The sequence below is a fragment of the Corythoichthys intestinalis genome, chromosome 4 (assembly GCF_030265065.1).
Source record: "Corythoichthys intestinalis isolate RoL2023-P3 chromosome 4, ASM3026506v1, whole genome shotgun sequence".
Taxonomy (NCBI): domain Eukaryota; kingdom Metazoa; phylum Chordata; class Actinopteri; order Syngnathiformes; family Syngnathidae; genus Corythoichthys; species Corythoichthys intestinalis.
This window is the reverse complement of record NC_080398.1, coordinates 27,428,426-27,453,062: the sequence shown is the minus strand read 5'-3', so window position 1 is coordinate 27,453,062 and position 24,637 is coordinate 27,428,426. Positions and strand designations below refer to the sequence as shown.

Sequence of the window (24,637 nt, the reverse complement as noted above, 5' to 3'; positions counted from 1 at the left end):
TGTGCCTTTTCAATTCTGGTTGAATACTTGGGGTGAGTTTGTGTGATTGTGTTTGATGATGTTTTTTCTGATTCGTGCTAATCGTTCGTGTGGACTGTTGTTGCTGTATCTGCAGCTCGTTATAAACGCAAATTTGAATTGCTGTTATTGAAGATGAAACTGATTTGACTTTATTTTTCTTTTTGTTTCATTCTGCAAGTGTTGATGTCACAAGCAGCTGAATAAAGTCACCAAACCACACTTCTGACATCAGCATTTCGGAGCTTAGCTCTAACGTCTTGGCAAGGATGGTACAATGTCAAATAATACTTGTTTTTGGATAGTTGTTTTGAGATTTGGGGGTTATTTATGGGGTTTTAAAGGGTTAATTCCAATTTACATGGAAATTCAGGTTACACCGCCAGCGTAGGACAGAACTCGTTCATAACCTGGGGACTACCTGACCAGCATTTTCAAAACAAATCATTACAACGCATATTTCGAAGCAGCAAAATTAAAATTTGAAGCTTTACTCGATTAATTGTTGCATTCCTAGTTTTTCCAGATGATGTGCGGTTCAGATATGGACTTGACAGATGAAGTAGGTTTCCATGCTGCAATCATAAAGCTTCTTGTTTTCCTTAGCGGGAAGGCTGGTGTCCAAAACAGTGCATTTTATTAAAGCGTCAAAGTCGATCCAGTCACTGCAATTAAATCAATAAAATAAAAATTCAGTTTTGAAAGTTTATTGTTTATCGGTAGTTTTCATTTGGAAACAAAAAACACTGTATTTTCCGCTTTATAAATCACACCTTTTTTCATACTTTGGCTGTGCCTGCGACTAATACTAGTTTTACTTTGGTTTGTTTGAATTTTTCCTACACTGACAGCTGAGTGAAGAACACTTTAGGTGTACTCTCTACTTCCAGAATTATTTAGAAAGGATGCTGAAGATGAGGACTTCAATTGAAAGTTATTTTGTCTTGTTTTGGCCATTGTTATCTGAATAACTATTAATTAGTTACATTAACAGATGTCTATTTAGCCTGTTATTTAATGTATTTACTCAAATATTTAACTTATACTGTAGTTTCAATTGTAGTCTTTTCCTATTCACTGTGCATTTTTTGGCTGGCACACCTTCTGTGTGATTTGAAGTGCGAAAAATACAGTACTCATGTGTCATACCCGTCTTGTGTGTCGTTGGTCCCCATGTCTTGAAACACTGAACCATCGATCCAATATTTCAAGCCGTTCCCATTTTGAGTCAGGAAGGTCTAGAATGGAAAGCCAGCATAGCATCATGACCGTTTTCTGCTAAGCGTCATCAACACAAATGCATATGGCCCTTTAAGCAGGTGTGAAAGTGGCTAGAATTTCTTGCCGGAACTCCACGACGTGAAGGTCACCACAGAGCCAGAAATTTTATGTATTTATCAATTTATTCTTTCATTTGGGGCGGGGGGGTCAAACCTCTTAAACTACTGAAATGCAAAGAAAACTGTTTTAGCAGAGTTATTTCCATAACACATGCTAAAACTGATTTTCATTCAAAATAGTATTTTTTTCAATGATTTGCAAAATAAAAGTTAACAAAAACAGCATTAACCCCAACTTCCATCTCCTAATTTTTATTTTCCCTTATTTCCTCACATACTAAATGCCAAATCTCAATTTTAACTACTTAAAAACATAGGATGTATATTAAAATTGAAGTTAATGTAAACATTTACTCATTGTTTTGTTTTGTTTTTTTAATAATAAAGATATAAGTAACATACATTCAGAAAAATAAGTACAAATGACTTATATTATGCAGAGTGAAATGGAATATAGTTTGAAGATTGCGCAAACATTGACTTTTTTAAATCATAAAGAAATGAATAATTAGCCTAACATAAATGAACAAATATAAGTCCAAAGTGTACATTGACAGCTAAGATGTTCTGAACCTCCCCATCAGAGCAAATAAAACTAAATATGATAAATAAGCCTCCTCAACTCTTTCGTTGCTCCTAAAGATTTGATCCATTTTATGTTATTTTCCTTTTTTTGTCGCATTAATTCAACTTTTTTGTTGTTGTTGTTCCAGAAGACAAGCACATTTGAACCAATCAGAGCTAGCTATCTCTGCTGATCACATGTCAGCCATTTGAACGGATAAATGAGTCCAGGCGTTTTGCTTTGCTGCGTGCATTCACACATTGACGTGACTCTTCATCATCAGACTCAGATAACTGCACTAGCTGGGGAAACCTCCATGCCGTCCGTGGATAAATTAAATAATAAATATTGGTGGAAAGGGATTACGCTACATAAGCACTTTATTATGCTTGTTGTTAACACTTGTGTATGTAAATCTAATATTGGTAGATTGTTTTCTTCTTGGAGATGAAATGCATGTGTGGCAGCTTAGCATTTAAAAAAAAATTATTTTTTTTTTTACATAGCATTTTGACAGTTGTCCTATTTTCGGAACTAAAGCACCGTGTACCGGAACAGCATTCCGGCCCTGAATCTTATACCGGAACTGCATTCTGGCCCTGAATCTTATACCGGAACTGCGTTCCTGACCGTTCTGGCCCACTTTCACCCCTGCCTATGAGTCAGGGGGCCCTACCAGGCCAAATCGTCACTAATACGTATTGTGACCAGTTGAATAGAACACGAATCCTTTTTAAATCTACGCCATTACATCTATGACTCAATATGGATACAAAGTAGAATAGCTCCATTGTACAAAACAGATGTTTTATAATGTTTTCAAACAATGAATGTAAAGCATTTAAGTTTGTGTCCTTCCTGCTTATCATGAGGCATGGACATTGCTGATGTTAACCCTTTCATGGATGAATTATCATCCATGGAATTGAAACACACGGATCCGGTTATCTATAGGAACCGGTTCTTGATTCCCATCGCTAATCAATGGTATGCAATGAATTAAGTAAAAAAATAAAAAAATTTTACATCATAACAATAAAATAACTTAAAAATTACTTTGATATTAAATAGGGCCATAACTAGTGAGTAGTTATTTTTTTACATATATAATAAGTATCATGTAATTTATAATAAATATTATAAAAAACTAGGAGTGTAACGGTACATGTATTTGTATTGAACCGTTTCGGTACGGGGTGCTCGGTTCGGAACGGAGGCGTACCGAACGAGTTTCTGACGTAATGTAACTAGTGCTGTCAAATTTAGCGCATTAACGGGCGGTAATTAATTTTTTGTCCGGCCCATTTTTGGAGTTTTGTGTGTAAAATGATTATGATTTAGAAAAAAAAAAAAAATCTCTCTTTTCTTTTGTGTTTTTTCATTGCAAGCAAAATAAATGAAGATGTTACTACCAAAGCATTTGTAATTCCAGTCATTTTCTGGGGGAAATTGAGCATTATCTGACAGAATTGCAGGGGTGCTAATACTTTTGGCTAGTACTGTAGGAAGACTTACAACAAGGGTCAAGAGAGCTCTAAAAGTGTGTGTATGTTGCTTGGCCAAGTGTGTGTCCATGTGAGGTGAGTTAGCAAAGCTAGTTATGTTATTTATATTGATTTATTAGTGAAATCCAAGTTATTTTGCTAGTTGGAATTAGCAAAGATTTGCTCATCTGTGGTGTTGAAAGTTGTCAGGAGAACCTAAAATTGGGTGTAAAGACCACCTGCACTTTGTCACTTTTGATCACGGCCAGAATTCCGCCTTTACTCGAACAAGTCCACTCGCTCTCGAGACGACTCATGTTGAACGTGGAAAAGAAGAAACAGGACTGGTCCAATCTCACCCACCCGCTGGGGCACGGGTAGCAGCAGTGAACTACGTAAAGCAGCACATCATTTATGAAAAGGAGGACAAAGTAAATGTCCAGCACCGATACTTGTGTGACACTCACATCGGTGTTCATCTTGAGGTGTTAAAGCACTGCACTGCTCCTTGTCACATGTGTCCTGAATCCAGCTGACTTGGCTCGCCGGATAAAATGTGGAATTAGATTTCACTAATATTGGAGAAAAAGGTTAGTGAGGAAGTATAATTGGTATAAAATGCAGACAACCAACTCGTCTTACTTGTACAGTAACTTTTAGGATACAGTACATAGGCGGATATTGACTGGAGGCAGTGCCCCCTGGTGGCCGAAAAATGTCATCGCATGTAGTTGACTTTCCTATGAATGAATTTAAAGGGGGAAGTTCAGAATTTTTTGCATAAGGCATAATCTTCGAGTTAGCGGGGGTTTAATTGTTGGTTGGAGTTAATTTCAATAAATTCCGTGCAGTTTGTTAGTTTCAGGGCTCCGACATGGCTAAGCTAGCGCGAGTCAATGGTGCTATAATTATATATGGCGGAAAACACAGACAAGACGGAAAAAGCAGTTTCTTTTCTTGCAACCCTCTTTAAAATAAATTGCTGTATTTTAAGCCAAAAGTAAATTGTGTTTGAAAGAACAACAGGTCTATATGCTGCAATAGCAGATTCATGGCACGTTAAAGTTGTAGTGTGAACTAATTTCTTCACATGCCAAATAGGGTCACAAGTAAAGTAATTAAACATTGTCCACCAAATAAAGCATGAAAAAATAATTTATATGTTGTATATTTGACAAAATAATCACGTTTCCGAAGTTCGAGCCTGAAAGGGGACGAACCCGGAAGTGATACGTCTCACCGGGAACAACGTTGGCAGCTTCATACATACGGCCGCCATACAAAGCCCTTCAAACAATGATTCAAACAGCGATATAAGCGATAAACCGAGCGCAAGGGAGGAGATCCAAGTTTTTGAAGAGTTGGAGGAAGAAGAGGAGCTTGGAATTTTATGTTGGATCTAACATGTATTAGCCAGACACTAATCAGAATGCAAACAGTGTGCCTAGACTACCTGACCTGGAATAGATACAAGACCCATCGAGATTACGACATTGGTAAGATATAGGCTGTTATTATTTTTATGATTTGAAGATGCAGGCATTTGAACATAATGTTATGTTTTTGTCTATCTGATGACATTGTTAAAAAAAATAATAATCAGACTTCATGTTCATTTTGGCAGATCCGGCAGCTCTCGTGCATATAAAATAATAATATAAAAATGTTGGGGGGAAAGAAGGAGATGAGTCTTCGATGGCTTTCTCCACTTTATTGTGGCAACAATAAGAAAACAAAATAATAGCGGACTGCCGCCACATTCGACCGCGAAGTTTTGCTTCTCGCCGATCTCCTCCTCGCCTCCCACTCCAGCGTCTCTTAAACGGATTGTGCATAGTGTCTTGTTATGAGCTTTTTGTTTACAAATGTATCGAACACACGACGCGCTGACAACCTTGTCTCTTTATTAACACATGGAGCAGTTCTTATGGAAAAGTTAGAACACAGCTCGGCACAGCTCTCGGCAGGAATTGGCGTCTAATGGCGTGAGGAAATGTAGTTTTTTCACACAAGCGAACAGATTACAAAGCACCACTTCAGTGTTGTCCCGAGACTACATTTCCCATGATTCACTGCGTGACCTGCGCGCTCGCTGATTCGCTGCGAGATTGACTCAATGGCTACGCTAAACCAACACGCTATTTTTCAGCTGTCACCTGTCAGCGGCTCTCATAAAACACAAATTAGAAGCCTATCATGCGATCACTGTGAACGCTGAACCGTCCATAAGCAATGCAATGCTTGAAGCATGAAGGTGGAAATACATAATACAAATACAAATAAATGTGCACAAACTAACCGGCGGTGTGTGTCTCTTACAGCAACGTGACCGTGAATTACCGCGACGCCGACCCGTTTATATGCACATCCACACCCGATTCCCGATTGACAGTGGATTAACCCTTTCGGACATGATCGTAGATGACGCACAATTTAAACACGCTTAACCTAGCGAACGCAACAACAACTATGATCGGGGATTTCCACGAGTTAACTTTTGGCTAACGTCGCTAGCTTATACTGTTCAATTCCACAACAGTAGGCAGCTATGCTTTGACAAAGTCATCAGTCATCTATCCAAAAATCACACTTACTTTTTGGCAAATCCTTGATCATAAGCAGACCGGTTAAGGAAGCAGGCATCTTCGAAGTGTTTGCAGCAGAGAACACTACTCGATGATGGCGTGAAATTCATTCGCTTCGTGCGAACGAAAGATGTCCATTTACGTGCCCTGCTATCCTTTGGCCACTCATACAACTTTTCGTTTGAGCGAGAACAAAACATCGCCACACACCGCTGTGGCATCTTACCGAGAAGCAATGCAACAAACAATACTGTTCTATGGTGGACTTCCCTCGCATGTCTAGGTGTGACGTAATTTCCGAAGATTGCCGAAGAAAAGCATTTTCGTTGTCAAGGGCGTTGCTATGGGTTAAACAAAGAATCTGGAAGGGTTGCGTTAAAAAAAATAATGAAAATATGCTTATAATTGATTAGCCATTGATATTATTCAAAAACATGGTTGGCCAACCTTACTTCAAAGTTCCCCTTTAAGCCCCCGAACTATTTTTATTTTATTTGTCCGTTTTACCCTGGAAACCCCCGTTTACAGATGTTGCACAACCGCTTTTGTTTCAACCCATCCATAAAACGTAGGTAATTATATTTATTATTCAAAATGTCTGTCATTTTTGGCTTAGAATCATTAATTGATGTCTACTATTTAGTTTAAAAAATAAAAAACGACTTAAAAATATTATTCACTCATATTTTAAACTTTTATACAAATTACGTCCCAATGAAAGAATTGGCGTCTGTAAAAAAGTCTACCTCATAACTAATTTACAGAACTAATTAAGCTAAATCTTACACCTCTCTTAGCAAAAATATGTGAAGATTTGACACACTGGAATAATCTACCCATCTCACTTTTGGGCCGGATAGCGACAGTCAAAATGAAAATATTACCACAAATAAATTCTTTGTTCTCAATGATCCCCTTTAAACCCACTCAAAAATGGTTTCAAGACCTAGACTCAGCCGTCACAAAATTCTACTTTAAGAACAAGAAAAACAGAATTAGCAAAGAAATAAACCAGAGGGGGGTTTAGAAGCTCCCAATTTCCAACACTATTATATAGCAAATCAAATACATTATCTTATTAGGTGGTTACATCTTAACACTGAACAACAGTCATGGCTAGAATTAGAGCAAACGAATTGCAACCGAATACATTTGGCAAACCTCCCATTTATTAGTTCTAGTATCAAGCACCATAGCTGCTTCAAAAACCCAATGATAGCATGTACCTTGAAAGCCTGTTGGAGAGGTATGGAACTTACGGTATCACAATTAGCCCCGTGTAAATTTTCACCAATCTGCCAGCTGGGAACCTGGCAGCCACACTTATAGGGTGGTAGGTGGGTCCCACATTTTTTCCCTATGGCGTGGCTCCTGGGGCGTGGCCTCCCCTCTGCCTGGGCTGCTGGCCGCGGGAGTGGGGGGAGGTCGGGGCTCCGACCTTGCGCCGCCCCGTGGCGGCTCCTCGTCGTTCTCCCGCCTCCACCCTTTTCCCTTAATAAACCTACATCAATGTACTTTGAGAACAGGGACTACGCTTGATAGTGAATCGTCAAAACTGGCATACAATTGACGCCGATGCATAAAATAATGGTTTTCAATTTTTTTTGCGCATTCTCCAAAATAATAAGCGCCGACAAAAAATGGTTTCTAGAGTTTGCCCCCTACTTGATAAATGTTTTCAATAAAATCCCAAATAGGTGAATCTAAACCGCTACTGTGCAGGATATCACTGTACCCCAATTTTCATTGAGGTTTGGCAACCATTTACAGTAAAGCAACTGCACATGCTAGTGATGCTTGATTTCCATGGGGAAAAGCAACCCTTTCCAGGAAAAAACTCACTTTTCACAATGAGCACAATGATGACCAACAGCAGCATCAAGCAGAGTACACTCAGGATCAAGCATGCAACTTTGTATGGTCTCAAGGTACCTTGGGCCTTTTTGGCTGAAAAGAGACATTTACATAGATATATTAGCCATTTCATGCACAAATCATGATTTTTTTTTAACCCTTACAGGGCACTCAAGCAATTCATTAGCTGTCATCGGCAGAGCTATCTAAGCAGGAGGAGTGGATTCGGCATCTAGGTACTGAAACATGAGCATTCACAGTAACCCTAACCCTGGCGTGCAATAAGTTAATTACCATGAAAAGAAATAATTTACGAGCGCTATACTTGGGGCGGTGATTAATGTTCATTTTCTGTTTATATTCATTTATTTTAATAAAAAGGATTCAAAAACACAGTCATGATTAATAATTTTCCAAAAATAAAATATATAATATTTTCAGTTTTTATTTAATGATCAAACACAGTCACGTGTCTTATAAAGGTTTAATTGTCTTAAGTTTAAACATAAGTTTTTTGTTTTTTTTATTACCAAAGATACTGGTGACTTCCTCTCTGAAGGGTGAAATGTCTTAAGTATCCACTTTTGAATAGCTGAGGCAGTTGTCTCAAGTCTCAATGTTAAATTGGATAAAAAATGAAAAAACAAAGAAACTTTTACTTTAACAATTGTGTGCCCAACTTCTAGATTTAGGCAACTTAAAACTCATTCCCAAAACGCTTTTTTTTTTTTTAATCCGAAATACCTAGTGAAACTGAAGCAGCATTAAACTAGCAGACTAAGCTAATCTAGATGCAGCTGTCGAAAATACACACTGTGTATTTTCATTTCATATCACATTATCAACTAAAAGTCTATATGTTGAAAAATTGTTCTCCAGCTCTATATGCATAGCAACTTCTTGTTTGTGAAGTGTGGTGATAAAATGGTAGGTCTGTCACACAATCACAAGTTAGCCTACATGTGTTCTGTCATTCATGATTTCTTTTGTCAAATAAAAACCAAGCTCAAGGTCAAGTTAAAACCAGTATATGCACATTTGATTTCTATGGTTTTATGAAATACAGTGATCCTTCGTTTTTCGCAGTTAATGGGGGACCAAGTGATAATCAGAAATTGGCAAAGTAGAGGCAGAGCTAATTTACATTTAAAAAAAATTTTGGGGGTGTGTTAAAAATTATTTTAGAATTATTTTTAAATAAGAATTACGTAGCAAAATGCTTGTCTTTATTAAATGCTTCATTGAGTGAGTCCACTCAAAAGCAGTTATGCTGCTAAGACCAGCCTCTCGTCACTTACAATGAGTTGCCACAGCAGCTACAGCTAGTGTTTAACAAGCTAAACGATGATTGACAGATCTGCGGCTTTGGAGATAACGCTACCAAGCTTCTCTGGCAAGATCAAAGCAGCACCCCTGTCACTAATCATTAACCTTAACAAGCAAACTCCAGCTTCCTGCTGAGCAAGAAAAGTAGCTGGAGGGCAAGCGAGAGGCTGTCTGTGATCGAGTCGGGACATCTCTATAAAATACTGTCTTTATTTCATTTTATTTTTTTAATTTAAAAAAAAAAAAAAAAAACATCCACGATTGACTGAAGTTTGAAGCACGGAGTAGCGAGGGATCACTGTTTTACAAATTGCCAAATAAATTACCATGCAAGTTTAATATTGTAAAATAAGGTGCATGATTAAACTAGGGCTGTCAAACGATTACAATTTTTAATCGAGTTAATTACAGCTTAAAAATTAATTAATCGTAATTAATCGCAATTAATCGCAATTCAAACCATGTATAAAATATGCCATATTTTTCTGCAAATTATTGTTGGAATGGAAAGATAAGACACAAGATGGATATATACATTCAATATACGTTACATAAGGACTGTATTTGTTTAATATAAAAATCTATCAACAAGATGGCATTAACATTATTAACATTCTGTTAAAGTGATCCATGGATAGAAAGACTTGTAGTTCTTAAAAGAAAAATGTTAGTACAAGTTATATAAATTTTATATCAAAACCCCTCTTAATGTTTTCGTTTTAATAAAATTTGTCAAATTTTCAATCAAAAAATAAACTAGTAGCCCGCCATTGTTGATGTCAATAATTACTTACACAATGCTCATGGATGCTGAAGCCTATAAAATCAGTCGCACCCAAGCGCCAGCAGAGGGCGGCAAAACTCCATAAAACACAACAAATGAGCGTTTCACTGAACTGTCATTTAAATCTATCTGAGCGGGGCATCTGCGTTAATTGTGTCAAATATTTTAACGTGATTAATTTTAAAAATGAATTAACGCCCGGTAACGCGATAATTTTGACAGCCCTAGATTAAACAAAAACAAAAAAGAAGCTAGCTGTTTGTCAAACAAAACAGAACCCCACAACTTCTGCTTTGATGCCTTAATCTTCTCATCAGACTTCTTTTTTCAAAGAAACTTGTGTCATTTTCTGATTAATCTATTTATGCTGAGGCACATTAGCAGTTTGATTGCGGGAAGACCTAGAGTTTCCTCAAACTAAAGCTAATTTTTTTAATTCGGATTTTTGATAGCAAAGTAATTGAAGCACACATTATGCAATTGGGTTTACCTGTTTCTGCAAGGCTTGAATAGATATCTTCAGATTGCTTTTGCAGAGCAGCGTAGTGACTTGGTCCAGCTGCTTCTTCTGTGTCTAAACCCAAATTTAAGAGCACTCATTTCAGTAGAAACATTATGTAATTTTTAAGCACTAAGGTTCCATTCTTATTAATTCTGAATAAATGTTGATATTTAACTCAAAATGTTCATCCATATTCAATGTGTGTGGTTAAGACTCTACAGTAAATATTTTTACTCACCATGCAGACCTTCCACAAGTGCATACAGATTCTCTACATCATTGACTTCTAGCATAGCTTCGTTGGCTGCCTTTTTCGCCTTAAGTTGTTTTGTTTTCTTAGCGGCAATCTTCGGCATCTCCATTATTCCCTTCCTCTCTTGGGCTAACTTTCTCTTTCCTTGGAACAGTAGTTACTGGGAATGATAAAAGCGTGTAAAACAACTTCGACAATATTTTTACCTTAAAAATGTCCAATCAGAGTAAAAGAAAATAAGCAGAGACGTGTCCAGTCTGTAGCTGTCTGTTGCAGACTGTATACTTCCCCTTATTTTAATTCTGTGTCTTGACCTTTCTGTTGTCTTCACTTGTCTGTGACCGTCCTGAATCTTGGGTAGACTTGTGCGACAAGATAGCCACAAAAGAATGCTCATTGTTATGCTTTTGTCAACTTTATTAGCCGCTAAAAAAGAAAAATGATTTCTTCTTTTAGAAAAAAAAATGACAAACAAAATCTTGCAAAAAGTGAACCTTTAACATAACGGCTGCCATTGACAGCGCTAAACATTCAATTGATTTAAACTGGAAGGGTGGCAGGGAATAAACATTCGTCTAGCACCGTCAATGGTAGCTAATAAGTTAAAATAATAAACATTTGTTCTTGCTCTGGCCAGGACGCACCCTCCTGGCAATCAGTTCATCACTAGTAGACATCCAATTCATTTGAAGTGGGAGGGTTGGCAGCATTCGCTCATTCGCTATCAGACCTCCTACTACAAATAGATTAAGTCAAGTGCTGTCAATGGTATACAATGAGTTCTAGCAGTGTCTGACCAAGCCATGATTGAAATCTCTTTACAGTGAAAACAAGGTATCGGTGCAGTATCGACATTTTGACAGCTGGGTGTAGAAATCTGTATTGGTTCAACACTATAATGGATAAAGTGCTTATGTTTAATACTACAATACGTTTTATATATGGCGGAAAACACAGACAAGACTGAAAAAGCAGTTTCTGCTCTTGCACCCCTCTTTAAAATAAACTACTGTATTTTAAGCCAAAACAACTGTTGTGTTTGATAGAACAATAAGTCTATATGCTGCCATAGCAGATTCATGGCGCATTAAGTCCCTGAACTATTTTAAATTTGTCCGTTTTACCCTGGAAACCCCCATTTACAGACATCACGCAACCGCTTTTGTTTCCGCCAGCCATAAAACGAAGGTAATTAATTATATTTATTATTCAAAATGTCATTTTTAGCTTAGAATCATTAATTGATGTCTAATGTTTTGTTGAAGATAAAACTACTTCAAAAAAAATTTTCACTCGCATATTTTAAACTTTTAAACGAATTACGTCACAATGAAAAAAATGGCGTCTGTAAAAAAAGTCACGGATTTCCACCTCATAATTATTGCTTGATTGTATTTTTTCTTTATCTGTCACATTTTCTCCGATATGTTAGATGATAAATAATTGATCCAAACAAAGAAAAAATTTTAAAAATATTTAAAAGAGTAAATATATGAAAAATAAAATCTCGACCACTCCTTGATGTCTGCGATTTCTGCATCGTGACCCTTGTTATATTACCATGTTTCACCCATAAAATCTCCCAAAAATCCAGCTGTGGCCATTCACAGCTGTGTCTTGACACTCAGTGATACATGCTACATGGAGTTTTTGGATCGAAACAAGGTAAGTACGCGATAATATCTCGTTAATGTCATGACGTCTTTAATTCTGCTCTTTCATGCTCTCACCTCCAGAAAGGGTTTTGCTGTTTAATTTTTTTTTTTTTTTTTTTTTTTTTAAATGCCCGCCTGTTCACAAAAATTGTCTTTCCCCAGAAAATTGAGATTTTAAGCTTTCCAATGATGTATCAAACATGCATGTCGGACAATTTTGAAAGTTGGCGAAATTGGGGGTCTCAGAGCGGAACTTCAAGTCACCTGAGTGTTTTCCACCATAGACAAGACTGAAAAAGCAGTTTCTGCTCTTGCACTCCTCTTTAAAAGAATTTGCTGTATTTTAAGCCAAAACAGTTGTTGTGTTTGATAGAACAATATGTCTATATGCTGCCATAGCAGATTCATGGCGTATTAAGCCCCCGAACTATTTTTAATTTGCCTGCTTTACCCTGGAAACCCCTATTTCCAGACGTCGCGCAACTGTTTTTGTTTCAACCCAGCCATGAAAACAAGGTAAGTAATTATTATTTATTATTCAAAATGTCTGTCATTTTTGGCTTAGAATCATTAATTGATGTCTAATATTTTGTTTAAAAAAAAAAAAAAAAAAACTTTAAAAAATTATTCACTCGCATATGTTAAACTTTTAAACAAATTACGCAACAATGGAAAAAAATGGCGTCTGTAAAAAAGTCACGGATATCTACCTCATAACTATCGCTTAATTGTATTTTTTTGTTACTGTCGCATTTCCCCTGATATGTTAGATGATAAATAATCAATCCAAACAAAGAAAAATAGAAAAAAAAAAAACATTTAAAAGGGTAACTATATAAAAAGGAAAATTTCGAACACTCCTTGATGTCTGCCATTTCTGCATCGCGACCCTTGTTATATTACCATGTTTCACCCATAAAATCCCCCAAAAATCCAGCTGTGGCCATTCACAGCTGTGTCTTGACCCTCAGTGATCCATGTGACATGGAGTTTTTGGATCAAAGCAAGGTAAGTTTGCGATAATATCTCGTTAAAGTCATGGCGTCTGTAATTCTGCTCTCACCTCCCGAAAGGATTTGAATTTTTTAAAAAATTTTGTTTTTTAAATGCCCTCCTGTTCAAAATTTTTCTTCCCCCAGAAAATTGAGATTTTAAGCTTTCCAATGATGTATCACACATGCATATCAGACAATTTTGAAATTGTGGGTCTCAGAGCGGAACTTCAAGTCACCTGAGTGTTTTCCGCCATATATAATCACACAAATAGCTAGAGATGATATACAGTGCTACGTAACACAACTTGCAAAGCATTTATCGTTTGGTTTGTACTGATGAAGAGCGCTTCAGATCTGCTTCTGACAGATGAAATAGGTGTAGAGGTCGCAATCTGACGTCATCCAGTTGCTGTTAGCGGGATTCCTGCTTTCCAGAAAAACACAATCTCCCGCCTTATTTGCATTGCTCCAGTAACTGCAAAGTAAATTAGAAAATAAAATTTGATTTGAAAGTTCTAGATGTTTTGATATTAATTCATGTTGATAAAAAGAAGTACTCACGTTTTATTCCCCTGTTGTAGGAAGGTGCCGTCGCTGAACTTCCATTGGTTCCCTTGGCGTCCAATACCAATCCAGTATTTAAAGCTGTTCCCACTTTGAGTCAGAAAGTTCTAGAATGGAAAGCCAGTGTTGGTCCTAGCAATCAATTGGTCATCAGTGGTGCCAAAAGGCGCCAATGGAGCCAAGTTAAGCATGATGATCACCTGATCCTGGTCACTTTTGATCACGGCCAAAAAGCCACCTTGGTGTGAACAGTTTATCTTGCTTTCGGGCCAGCTCAGGGTGAACGTGGAAAAGAAGAAACAGGAATGGTTCAGTCTCACCCATCCTGAAGGGCACTTGGAGCAGCAGCTACCTACGTAAACCGTATCATTGGGAGGTGGAAAGGTGGCAAAAGTAAATATCCAGCACTGATGCAATCGCTTCACTAGTGTGTGACGCTTACATCGTTTGTTATCTTGAGGTGTCAAAGCCTTGCACTGCTCCATGTCGCATGTCTCTGGAGGCAAGCTGATTCGGTTCATGGGACAAACCATGGATGCGGATTTTGCTAGAATTACGGAAAAAAGGTTGATGAGGGGGTAAAAGCAGCATAAACTGCTGAGATATGTAATTAACTTGTATTTTGCACAACAGGATTTGGGGGAGAGGGGATGGACATCAAAAAGGCTAATCTTTCAAAAGAATGTTGGTTTAACACTTTAATGTACAAAAAATGACTGTTTTTTTTTTTTTAACCCTAACAGGGCACTCATTAATTCCATCAGCTGGCATTGACGGATGCTAGACGTCGAATTTATTTTGACTTATTTATAAATGTTGAATGAGTGCTTTGTCAGGATTAAAAAATAAATGAAAAGTTTAAATGAATTAGATGTCTATCACAATCAGTGGTTTGTAATGACTCGACCTACCGTACTATGAAAAAAAAAACAAAAAAAAAAATCTAGAGTGTTACTCGGCAGTGGCGCGGAAAGTGGAGTGCTTAGGGTGCTGCAGCACCCCCTTGTGTGGGGGGTGTTTTAGTAGATTCTTTTTTTGGTTGTTGTTAAAAAGAAAGAAAGACAAAAAAGAAACAATAGACCCTACTCACCTACGTCACAAAATGACGTGTTGCTGTATCCGGCCGCCATATTGTTCGTATTTTTTAGACCTATTCTCATTGTTTTCAATAAGTCGTGCAAGTTATAGAGCAATTCATGGAAGCCCCGGTGTTATCTGACGCCGTAAACTCATTGGATGCGTTGCATAAAAGGCGTTACGTGGAAAAGCTTCAGTTTATCCATTCGCCAGATCCATATTTGATGCCTAAATCGATGTTTTTCGAACCGCTGTCTTCAGCGTCTTTGCCTGACCCTGATATTTACAACTATCTCGTCCACACAAAATCAGCCTATTCTCACGAAAGTTTGAAAAACTTTAAGAGCTTGGAGGCTTATAAATGCTACGTTGCTGGTTGGGTGAAACAGGTCCTCGTACACGAAAATTCGGTAAGAATCTTGTGCTCAGGAAGGTGAGTTACGAAATTTTCAATTCAAAATCTTTTGTTCTTGCTAACATCCACTGTCAAGTCTAATGTATTTCATGTCATTTGTCAATGGAGCTAGGGCTTTTAATGTTTATATGGTTTAGCGATAGCACTCTCACTACATACATATATAATATGTAATGAATATGAAGTGCGATAGCACTACTCCAGATTGTCCCTAGTAGAATTTATTTTTTGGCTTTTGACCTAGTGAAATTGTAAATTAATTGTATGACAACTGTCTTATTATCCCCTTATAATTATATATTTTCAGGTAGTCCATTCACAACGTCTGAGTGTATGTTGTCGGCGATTAGCCTAGCAATGATCTTAATTGTGGTTGTCAGCCCAAAACCCTCTAAATATATATTAAATGCATCTTACCAGATATAAAATGACTACTACATAATCTGTGGTAGTCGTTTGGAGCCCAGTTTTCTCGTCGAATTGCAGCAGTCAATCTCACTTTCCTCTCCGGGTCTCTCGGAATACGGTAAAACTTCTAGTCTCTCCGTCTATCTTCTCTGTTTTTGCAACCGACCGCCACACATGACTTCACTATTTTGATTATTAATGTTAACGAGCAGAAAAACACGCCATAATAGGAGGAATTTACGAAGCGCTAATGCATTAACATGACGAGTATACGGACAACATGGCGCGGGGGCGTGGCTGTGACGTCACGTGAGTAGGGTCTATAGCATATTGAATTTTGGGGATTAAATATGTATGTTGAAGAAGTTGTATTCATTTATTTATTAATTAATTTATTTATTTATTGTTAATAACACCACCTGACACTTGTTGACAGAGGAGGTGCTAACACGGCACAAACACGAATTAGCGATTTTTTTTCTTTAAAAAAACAGCGAAATTTTCTAAAATTCCGTTCGAGGTCGAAAATGAAGATGATTGTCCTTTGGTGTCGTCAAATAGGTAAGACATGCTTGTATTGTAGCCATATTATTGTTTGTTGTTGCTGTTGAGCTGCTACCGTGCAGAGCGCTGTTGGATATAAGTGTGGAATTTATTTTAGTGTTGTGAATAGGAGGTGTTAAACCGAGGTTTATGGCCCTTTTAGTTTTCAAATGTGTTCGTGTGTCATTGTGCCATCTAGCTTCGGGGATTTGCATTATATTACATTATATACAACGCTGTCTTTATAGTAGCATAGTAAAAGTATGTAAACTATCCAGCATGCGTGTGTACTGCCATTGTGCACGCCTTGTATGGAGAAAACGCGTGAGCATGATAAATTTGGAACGAAATTGCTGTTTTTGGATGGGAAAAACTAAATAAGATCCTCAGCCCCCCTGTTGTGAGTAAATTCACGTGTCCCTGTTACTCGGGGACATAACCAAATTATAAATGTATTTATTATTATATAAAAAATGTAAAGAATAATATAGAAAAAACACAATTATAATTAATGGCATATATATATATATATATATATATATATATATATACATACATACATACAAATGATAATAATTGCTCATATTTATGTTGATATTTAATTACTAAAAATAGTCACTTGTCTTATATTGTCAACTTTTGAATAGCTGTCCAACGTAGTGACCACTGCAGGGTTTCCCCTACACTAAAAAAATTGTGGCGCACCTCCACACCAAAATAAAAGCCGCCACACCTTGCAAATGAGATTTTTTTTTTAAAGAGACATTCTAATTTATAATTTGTATAATTTAACAATACTTCTGTGCTGAATATTTGAGCCAATTGACCTTTTGTAGTGTGTTGCTGCCACCTGTCCATCAAAATAATTCACTGCATCCTTTTTGTGACAGTTTGGCTCGAAAGTCATTTACTTGCACCTGTTGATGCGCAGTATATGCATATCTCTATGGAGAACAGTCATATGTACAAAACTTTACTCTTGCTGTTGCATTATAGAAGCCAGTTTATGCTTAAGGCTAGTAGTACCTCAAGCAAGTTGTTATATCTATATAATAGTTGTGTATGTATGTGTGTTATACAGTTTGTAGTGTATTTAGTTTTGAATATGTGTCTGTGTTATAGTTTCACAATATAAAAGTGAGTCACTTCATATAAATGCAAGAAAAGACCAAGCCTTGTGGTTTATTGAAGTACATTCAATCTTAGCTGGCTGTCAGGCAGTGCATAAGGAAACACACTGTTTTGGGCAGTACAACGTCTAAATGAGAATGTCTAAATGAATATATATAGTGGGGCAAATAAGTATTTAGTCAACCACCAACTGTGCAAGTTCTCCTACTTGAAAAGATTAGAGAGGCCTGTAATTGTCAACATGGGGGGACCTAGTGAATGACCTACAGAGAGCTGGGACCACAGTAACAAAGGCTACTATCAGGAACACAATGCGCCGACAGGGACTCAAATCCTGCACTGCCAGACGTGTCTCCCTGCTGATGAAAGTACACGTCCAGGCCCGTCTGCAGTTCGCTAGAGAGCATTTGGATGATCCAGAAGAGGACTGGGAGAATGTGTTATGGTCAGATGAAACCAAAATAGAACTTTTTGGTAGAAACACATGTTCTCGTATTTGGAGGAGAAAGAATACTAAATTGCATCCGAAGAACACCATACCCACTGAGAAGCATGGAGGTGGAAACATCATGCTTTGTGGCTGTTTTTCTGCAAAGAGACCAGGACGACTGATCTGTGTAAAGGAAAGAGTGAATGGGGCCATGTATCGAAAGATTTTGAGTGAAAATCTCCTTCCATCAGCAAGGGCATTGAAGATGAGATGTGGCTGGGTCTTTCAGCAGGGGAACAAAGGAGTGGCTTCGTAAGAAGCATTTCAAGGACTTGGAGTGGCCTAGCCAGTCTCCAGGTCTCAACCCCATCGAAAATCTGTGGAGGGAGTTGAAAGTCCGTGTTGCCCAATGACAGCCCCAAAACATCACTTTGACAAAACATCACAAAGAAGATCTGCATGGAGAAATGAGCCAAAATACCAGCAACAGTGTGTGAAAAGATTGTGAAGAGTTACAGAAAACATTTGGCCTCCATTATTGCCAACAAAGGTACATAACAAAGTATTGTGATGAACTTTTGGTATTGAACAAATACTTATTTTCCACCATGATTTGCAAATAAATTCTTTGAAAATCAAACAATGTGATTTTCTGGGTTTTTCCCACATTCTGTCTCTCATGGTTGAGGTTTACCCATGTTGACAATTACAGGCCTCTCTAATATTTTCAAGTGGGAGAACTTTCACAATTAGCGGTTGACTAAATACTTATTTGCCCCACTGTATAGCTCACTATTTACGCACTATTTGCCAAAAGTCGCCTAAAATAGTATGTCAAATAAAAATTGTTCCTTTACACGCTTTATTTTAAAAATCACATCGGTTTTACTGTTGCAAGCTTGTTCCTGACGATGTTGGTGCGGAGTTGGAAATTGGGAGAAAAGTCCACAGAAAGGTATTTCAAGTGAAAGAATGTAATTCTGGTTTAAGCCTGTGAAAACAACCTTTAAATTAACATTTACATAATGTTTAAGTTCTTTATGGCGTGTGTTTCACTAGCCTACTAGCATAGCATTTGTTCTTTGCTGATATCACTGGGGGTAATTTCAGATGAGTACTTTGAAGTATTAAGAATAAGATTTAAGTTGTCAACGGACGAGGGTTCGTTAATATGTATTAGGGCTAAATAAAGGAAAGAAAAAAAAGACAATGAGATGTAAGTAGCTGATTTTTTTTTTGCTTTGTTTTGTTTTATTTTGCCAATGATGGTGACTGATGTCTACTTGACTATTGACAGTTAAATATTTGAACTGTGAGGACTGACACAAAGTAGGTTTGTTGTGTATTTACTAGGGCTGTCAAAATTATCGCGTTATTGTTATCGGGCGTTAATTTTTTTTTTTTTAATTAATCACGTTAAAATATTTCACGCAATTAACGCATGCACTGAATGAGCCGCTCTCGCATTGCCTCAAACAGATTTCAATGACGCCGTTTATGGACATTAAGAGTGAAGAGAGGGGGCAGCGCAGCGCCGTTCCATACTAATGTTATTCCTTCTAATAGTGGGAGAATTAGTAATTGTGAGACGTTTATGCTGTTGCTTTGTGCTCCACACATATTTCGGTAAGTTTGCTTTCTTTTAGTGGCAATTATGTGTCTCTTGTTGTATTTTGGGTAAGATATGCTCAGAGATATATCTGTTGTAAAGGCGAGAGGGCAAAGGCGTTCTTTGGGCTGCGCCGTTTATTGGCATACGCTTCTGCAACTCCTTCACAACAAACAGAAGTATCATTTGGTGAAAGCACAACAAAAATAATATTGCTATCTCTCAAAAAAAAAAATAATGTTCACAAAAAGAAAAGCACTTCAGTCTGTAGTAATGAGGCCCTATTCTCACACAGCTAAACAACAATGCAAAGTGAACTGGCATTACTCAGAGTTTGGTCACTCAATTCTTATTATTGTTATTTGTATTCTTATTCTTATTATATTAACTCTACTTTTGATTGAAAATTGTGCAAATTTTTTAAAACGAAAATATGAAGAGGGGTTTTAACATAAAATTACTATAACTTGTAACTATAACATTTATCTTTTATGAACTACAAGTCTTACTATCCATGGATCACTTCAACAGAAAGAATGTTGATAATGCCATTTGTGGATTTATTGTTATAATAAACAAATACAGCACTTATGTACAGTATGTTGTATGTATATATCCGTCTTGTGTCTTATCTTTCCATTCCAACAATAATTCACAGAAAAATATGGCTTACTTTAGAGATGGTTTGAATTGCGATTAATTGTGATTAATTACGATTAATTTTTAAGCTGTAATTAACTCGATTAAAAATTTTAATCGTTTGACAGCCCTAGTATTTAGGTGGGGAAAAGTAACCATTTGCAGCTGAAACTTACAATTCAGAATCAGGGCAATGACGGCCACCAGCAGCGCCAAGCAAAGCACGCTTAAGATCAAGCATGCAAGTTTGTATGGCCTTGCGGTACCTTGGGCCTTTTTACCTGGAAAGAGAAATTGACATAAATTAGTTGGGGTTACATGGAGTGACATGTTTCAAGGTAAAAAAAAAAAAAAAACTCATCTATCCTGTATCCTGTTCTGGTTTGCTGTGTCAGTTCTTATCTGGGAGTTTCACTGTTAAATTGGATGAAAACCAAGAGAAATGTGTAGAACTTAAACAACTGTGCTCAACTTCTGCAATGAGGCAACTTTTATCTCATTGCCAAACATCCTATTTGTTTCTGTTTCTTTTATGTAATAGTGAAACTGAAGCCAGTCAAGACACAGCATTAAGCTAGCAGACTTAAAATGCTAAGCTACCTACAAAATACAGTTGTATTAAATAATTATGTATATATTTTTTCCTTTTTACATATTTCATCAAATATTACGGATTGCCAAATAATTTCAATTGCAAGTTGAACATCGTTGTAAAAAAAAACCCAAAGAAGTTCTGCTTAGATTTTTATGCTACAAAAAAAAATGTGCATTCTGATTCCTAAGTTACGTTTTTGTTGTTGATGTTGTTTTTACAGTTTAACTACCTACGGTGTTGTTAATACTTCCACACACATATTACACACACATACACATACACACATTAAACATATTCTTTATAAAAAATAAACAATGCAGTCCTATTTCTTTTATGTTTAATTCTATATCAATATTTGCATCTTAGTGTTCAGTACTTGGACAGCGGTTTTCATATTTTCCAAGTAAACAGGGATCTGTATCTCAAAAACATGACATAAAAAAAAAAACTGATCTCAGTTTTTGATTCCACACCCAAAAATTTGTTAAAAACAGCTGTCAGGCCGAACTCAACAGAAACTGTTGTGTTTATCTAAAATGGCCAAAGGGGGGAAAAAAACTACTTGGTAATCAGCAATAACTTAACTTCTGCTTTTGATTTTTTAATGTTCTTTTTTCTTTAAGGAAACTTAGGTCAGTTTCTTATAAACCTAATTATGCTGAACCACATGGTACATCCTAAAAATTGCTCAAGTTAAAGATTGTTGTTCCGTTTTTTTCCTTTTCATGATAAAGTATGACTTATTTTTTTACCCTTACAGGGCACTCATGTAATTCATTGGCTGCCATTGATGGCGCTAGATGTTGATTTATTCCAATCTAGTGAACATTTTCCCCATTTAATTTTTATTATTATTATTGAAACAAAAACAGAAAAGGATGATTATTTGGACGTCTAGCACCATTAATGGAACTGAAAGATGCCTATACCTCCAGTCTTCCCAATCTAAATGAATTGGACTTCTATCAATGGCATTCTATGAGTAAAATATTATGAGGGGGAAAAGATCTACTTTAGAGTGTTACATACATCGTAACCAGTGTGTATTTCTGTTTTTCTTGATTTTAATTTCATTAATTCATAAATGTACATTTATTATTATCGTATTTTCCGGACTATAAGTCGCACTGTTTTTATCGTTTGGCAGGGCTTGTAATTTATATTCAGACACGACTTATACAGTATATGTTGTTGTATTTTTCACTTTAAAAAATATGAGAGTGAATAATTTTTTAAAGTCTTTTTTTAAAACGAAATATTAGACATCGATTATTGATTCTAAGCTAAAAATGACAGACATTTAGAATAAGAAATAACAATTACCTCCGTTTTATTGCTGGGTTGAAACAAAAGCGGTTGCGCGACGTCTGCAAACGGGGGGTTTCCAGGGTAAAACCGTCAAATTGAAAATAGTTCGGGGGCTTAATAAGCCATGAATCTGCTATGGCAGCATATAGACATATTGTTCTACCAAACACAACAGTTCTTTGGCGTAAAATACAGCAGTTTATTTTAAAGAGGAGTCCAAGAGCAGAAACTTCTTTTTATATATGACACTACATACATACATTTGATCACCTTCAATAGTTATTTGCAACTCAGAATTTGCTGTTACATTACCAAAAAGTATTGCCTTTGTTTTCTTAATATTTAGGGATAATTTATTTATCTCCAGCCACATCTTTATGGCTTTTAGTTCCTTTTTCACGGTAGTTACAAGCTCGCCATAATTATCACTACTATTGAATATGTTGGTGTTGTCAGCAAACAAAATAAGTTTTAATACATGGGATACGTGGAAGATATCATTAATATACACAATGAATAATTTTGGTCCCAACACAGACCCTTGAGGGACACCACAGCCAATGTGAAGTGTGCCAGACACATGTCTATACATGGGGTCGCAACCAGTGTGTATTTCTTTTTTTAATTTATTTTAATTTAATGAATTTTGGTTTTATTAATTTATAAATTTAGTTATTATTATCGTATTTTCCGCACTACAAGTTACACTTTTTTTTAAAGTTTGCCCAGGCCTACAATTTATATTCAGATTATGTTTTTTAGGAGATAGATATCTGAAAAACTGTTAATATGTTATCTTAATTAAAATGAAAGCTAATTTTGCCTGTTGATCTCCATTTTACTATTTTAACTTTTAACTTATCATGTTTGTTGTTTGTCTCTGATATTTTTTTTTTTAAATTGTCCTCCAAAGCACTTATAATTCAGAATGATTTATGGGTTTTTTTCCACTTCATTGTGCTTTCTTTGGCTGGTGCAAGTTGTAGTCCAAAACAATCGGTATATAAAAACAACATTAAAAACTACAATCATGATTAATAATTTAGAAATATTTATTCATCTTCTCAATGGCTTATCCCCACGAGAGTGCTGGAGCCTATCTAAACTAACAACAGGCCGGAGGCAGTGTACACCCTGAGCGGGTTGCTAGCCAGTCGCAGGGCACAAAGACAAACAACCATTCATGCACACAGTAAGACCTACGGACAATTTGAAGTATTCAATCAGTCCACCACGCATGTTTTTGGGATGTGGGAGGAAACCCGAGTACCCGGAGAAAACCCATAGAGGCACGGGGAGAACATGCAACTACACACTGGGAGACCGGAGACAAGATTGAACCAACAATCTCAGAACTGTGAGGCTGACGTGCTAACCACTCTTTCACCGCACCTCCGCAATTTAGAAATAATGATAATACAATAATAATTAGTAAAAATAGTAAATTAAAAAAACTGTCACTTGCCCTATAAAGGATTAAAAGTCATAAGTGTCAACTTTTGAGTAGTTGTTCACTGTAGTGACCACTGTCCCTGAAAGGGTACATTTGTGTTTTTTTTTTTTGTTTGTTTTTTTAAAAAAGGAAAATCATATGCAGCATTTTTCGGATTATAAATGGCACCTGACTGTAAGTCACACCAGCCAAAGAATGCACAATGAAGATGAAAAAAATTGAAGTCGCACTGGGGTATATAACTATGGAGGTAGATTTGTGTCTTTATTATTCAATCCATAAAAAAGCTGCTTCAATAAAAAAAAAAGTCGCTTCAATCAAATTATATATTTTTCAATTAAAAAAAAAAAAAAAAAGTCGCTTCAATCAAAAAATGTGTTTGAATGCAAAAAAAAATTTGAAACTCAAAAAATGCATTTGAAAACTTTTTCTTTGACTGAACTTTTTTTTTTTTAATTGAAGTCAAGTTGTTTTTTTTTTTTTTTATTGAAACAACTTCTTTGAAGTAATGCTGTTTTGCGTTTGGGCCGCATTTTGGCTAGTACATTTGTGTCTTTATTATTCAGTCAAAAAATAAGTTTCTTCAAACAAAAAAATATTTTCAAAAGAAAAATCAATCAAAAAAGGAACATTTCAATCATTGAAAAGTGACACTTCAATAAAATAAATAATTTCAAATACAAATAATATTTTCAAAATATATTTATAGATATATTATTGGAGGGGTCATTTTATCTTTGTAAATGATTTTTCTTTGATTTAATTTTTTTTTTTTTTTTTTGTATGTTGACGCAAATTTTTTTGGGATTGAATGATTTAAACACCAATGTCCTACCTATAACATGGCCTAAACACAAAAAGGATTGCTTCAATCAAAGTTTTCAATGAAAAATTAAGTGTTCAAATGCAAATTTTTGAGTCTCGATAATTTTTTCGCATTCAAAAACTTTTTTTCTATAAATGAAGTTTGTTTGTTTTTCTGATTGAAGGGATTTTTCTTTTGAAAATATTTTTTGTTTGAAGCAACTTATTTTATTGATTGAATAATAAGGACACAAATGTCCTAGCCAAAATGTGGCCCAAACGCAAAACAACATTACTTCA

General features: G+C 36.2%; 2 protein-coding genes across 2 annotated transcripts in view; both read right to left on the bottom strand.

Moving 5' to 3' along the window:
- Window positions 1-539: 539 nt before the first annotated feature.
- LOC130915288 (early activation antigen CD69-like) lies at window positions 540-4,071 on the bottom strand. The gene is made up of 5 exons (XM_057835226.1): window positions 4,050-4,071; window positions 3,875-3,979; window positions 3,647-3,798; window positions 1,168-1,256; window positions 540-683 (listed from the first exon to the last, which is right to left on the bottom strand). Coding segments are annotated over exons 1-5 (474 nt in total). The 5' UTR covers window positions 4,051-4,071; the 3' UTR covers window positions 540-556.
- Window positions 4,072-12,461: 8,390 nt separating this feature from the next.
- LOC130915329 (uncharacterized) overlaps window positions 12,462-24,637 on the bottom strand; it is a 28,377-nt gene continuing 16,201 nt past the window's right edge. The window contains exons 10-14 of the mRNA XM_057835288.1: window positions 20,354-20,458; window positions 14,368-14,472; window positions 14,126-14,277; window positions 13,923-14,032; window positions 12,462-13,836 (exon numbers count right to left, since the gene is read on the bottom strand). Of these exons, the coding sequence (XP_057691271.1) occupies window positions 13,710-13,836; window positions 13,923-14,032; window positions 14,126-14,277; window positions 14,368-14,472; window positions 20,354-20,458 (599 nt within the window). The 3' untranslated portion in view covers window positions 12,462-13,709. The remainder of the gene's footprint in view (window positions 13,837-13,922; window positions 14,033-14,125; window positions 14,278-14,367; window positions 14,473-20,353; window positions 20,459-24,637) is intronic.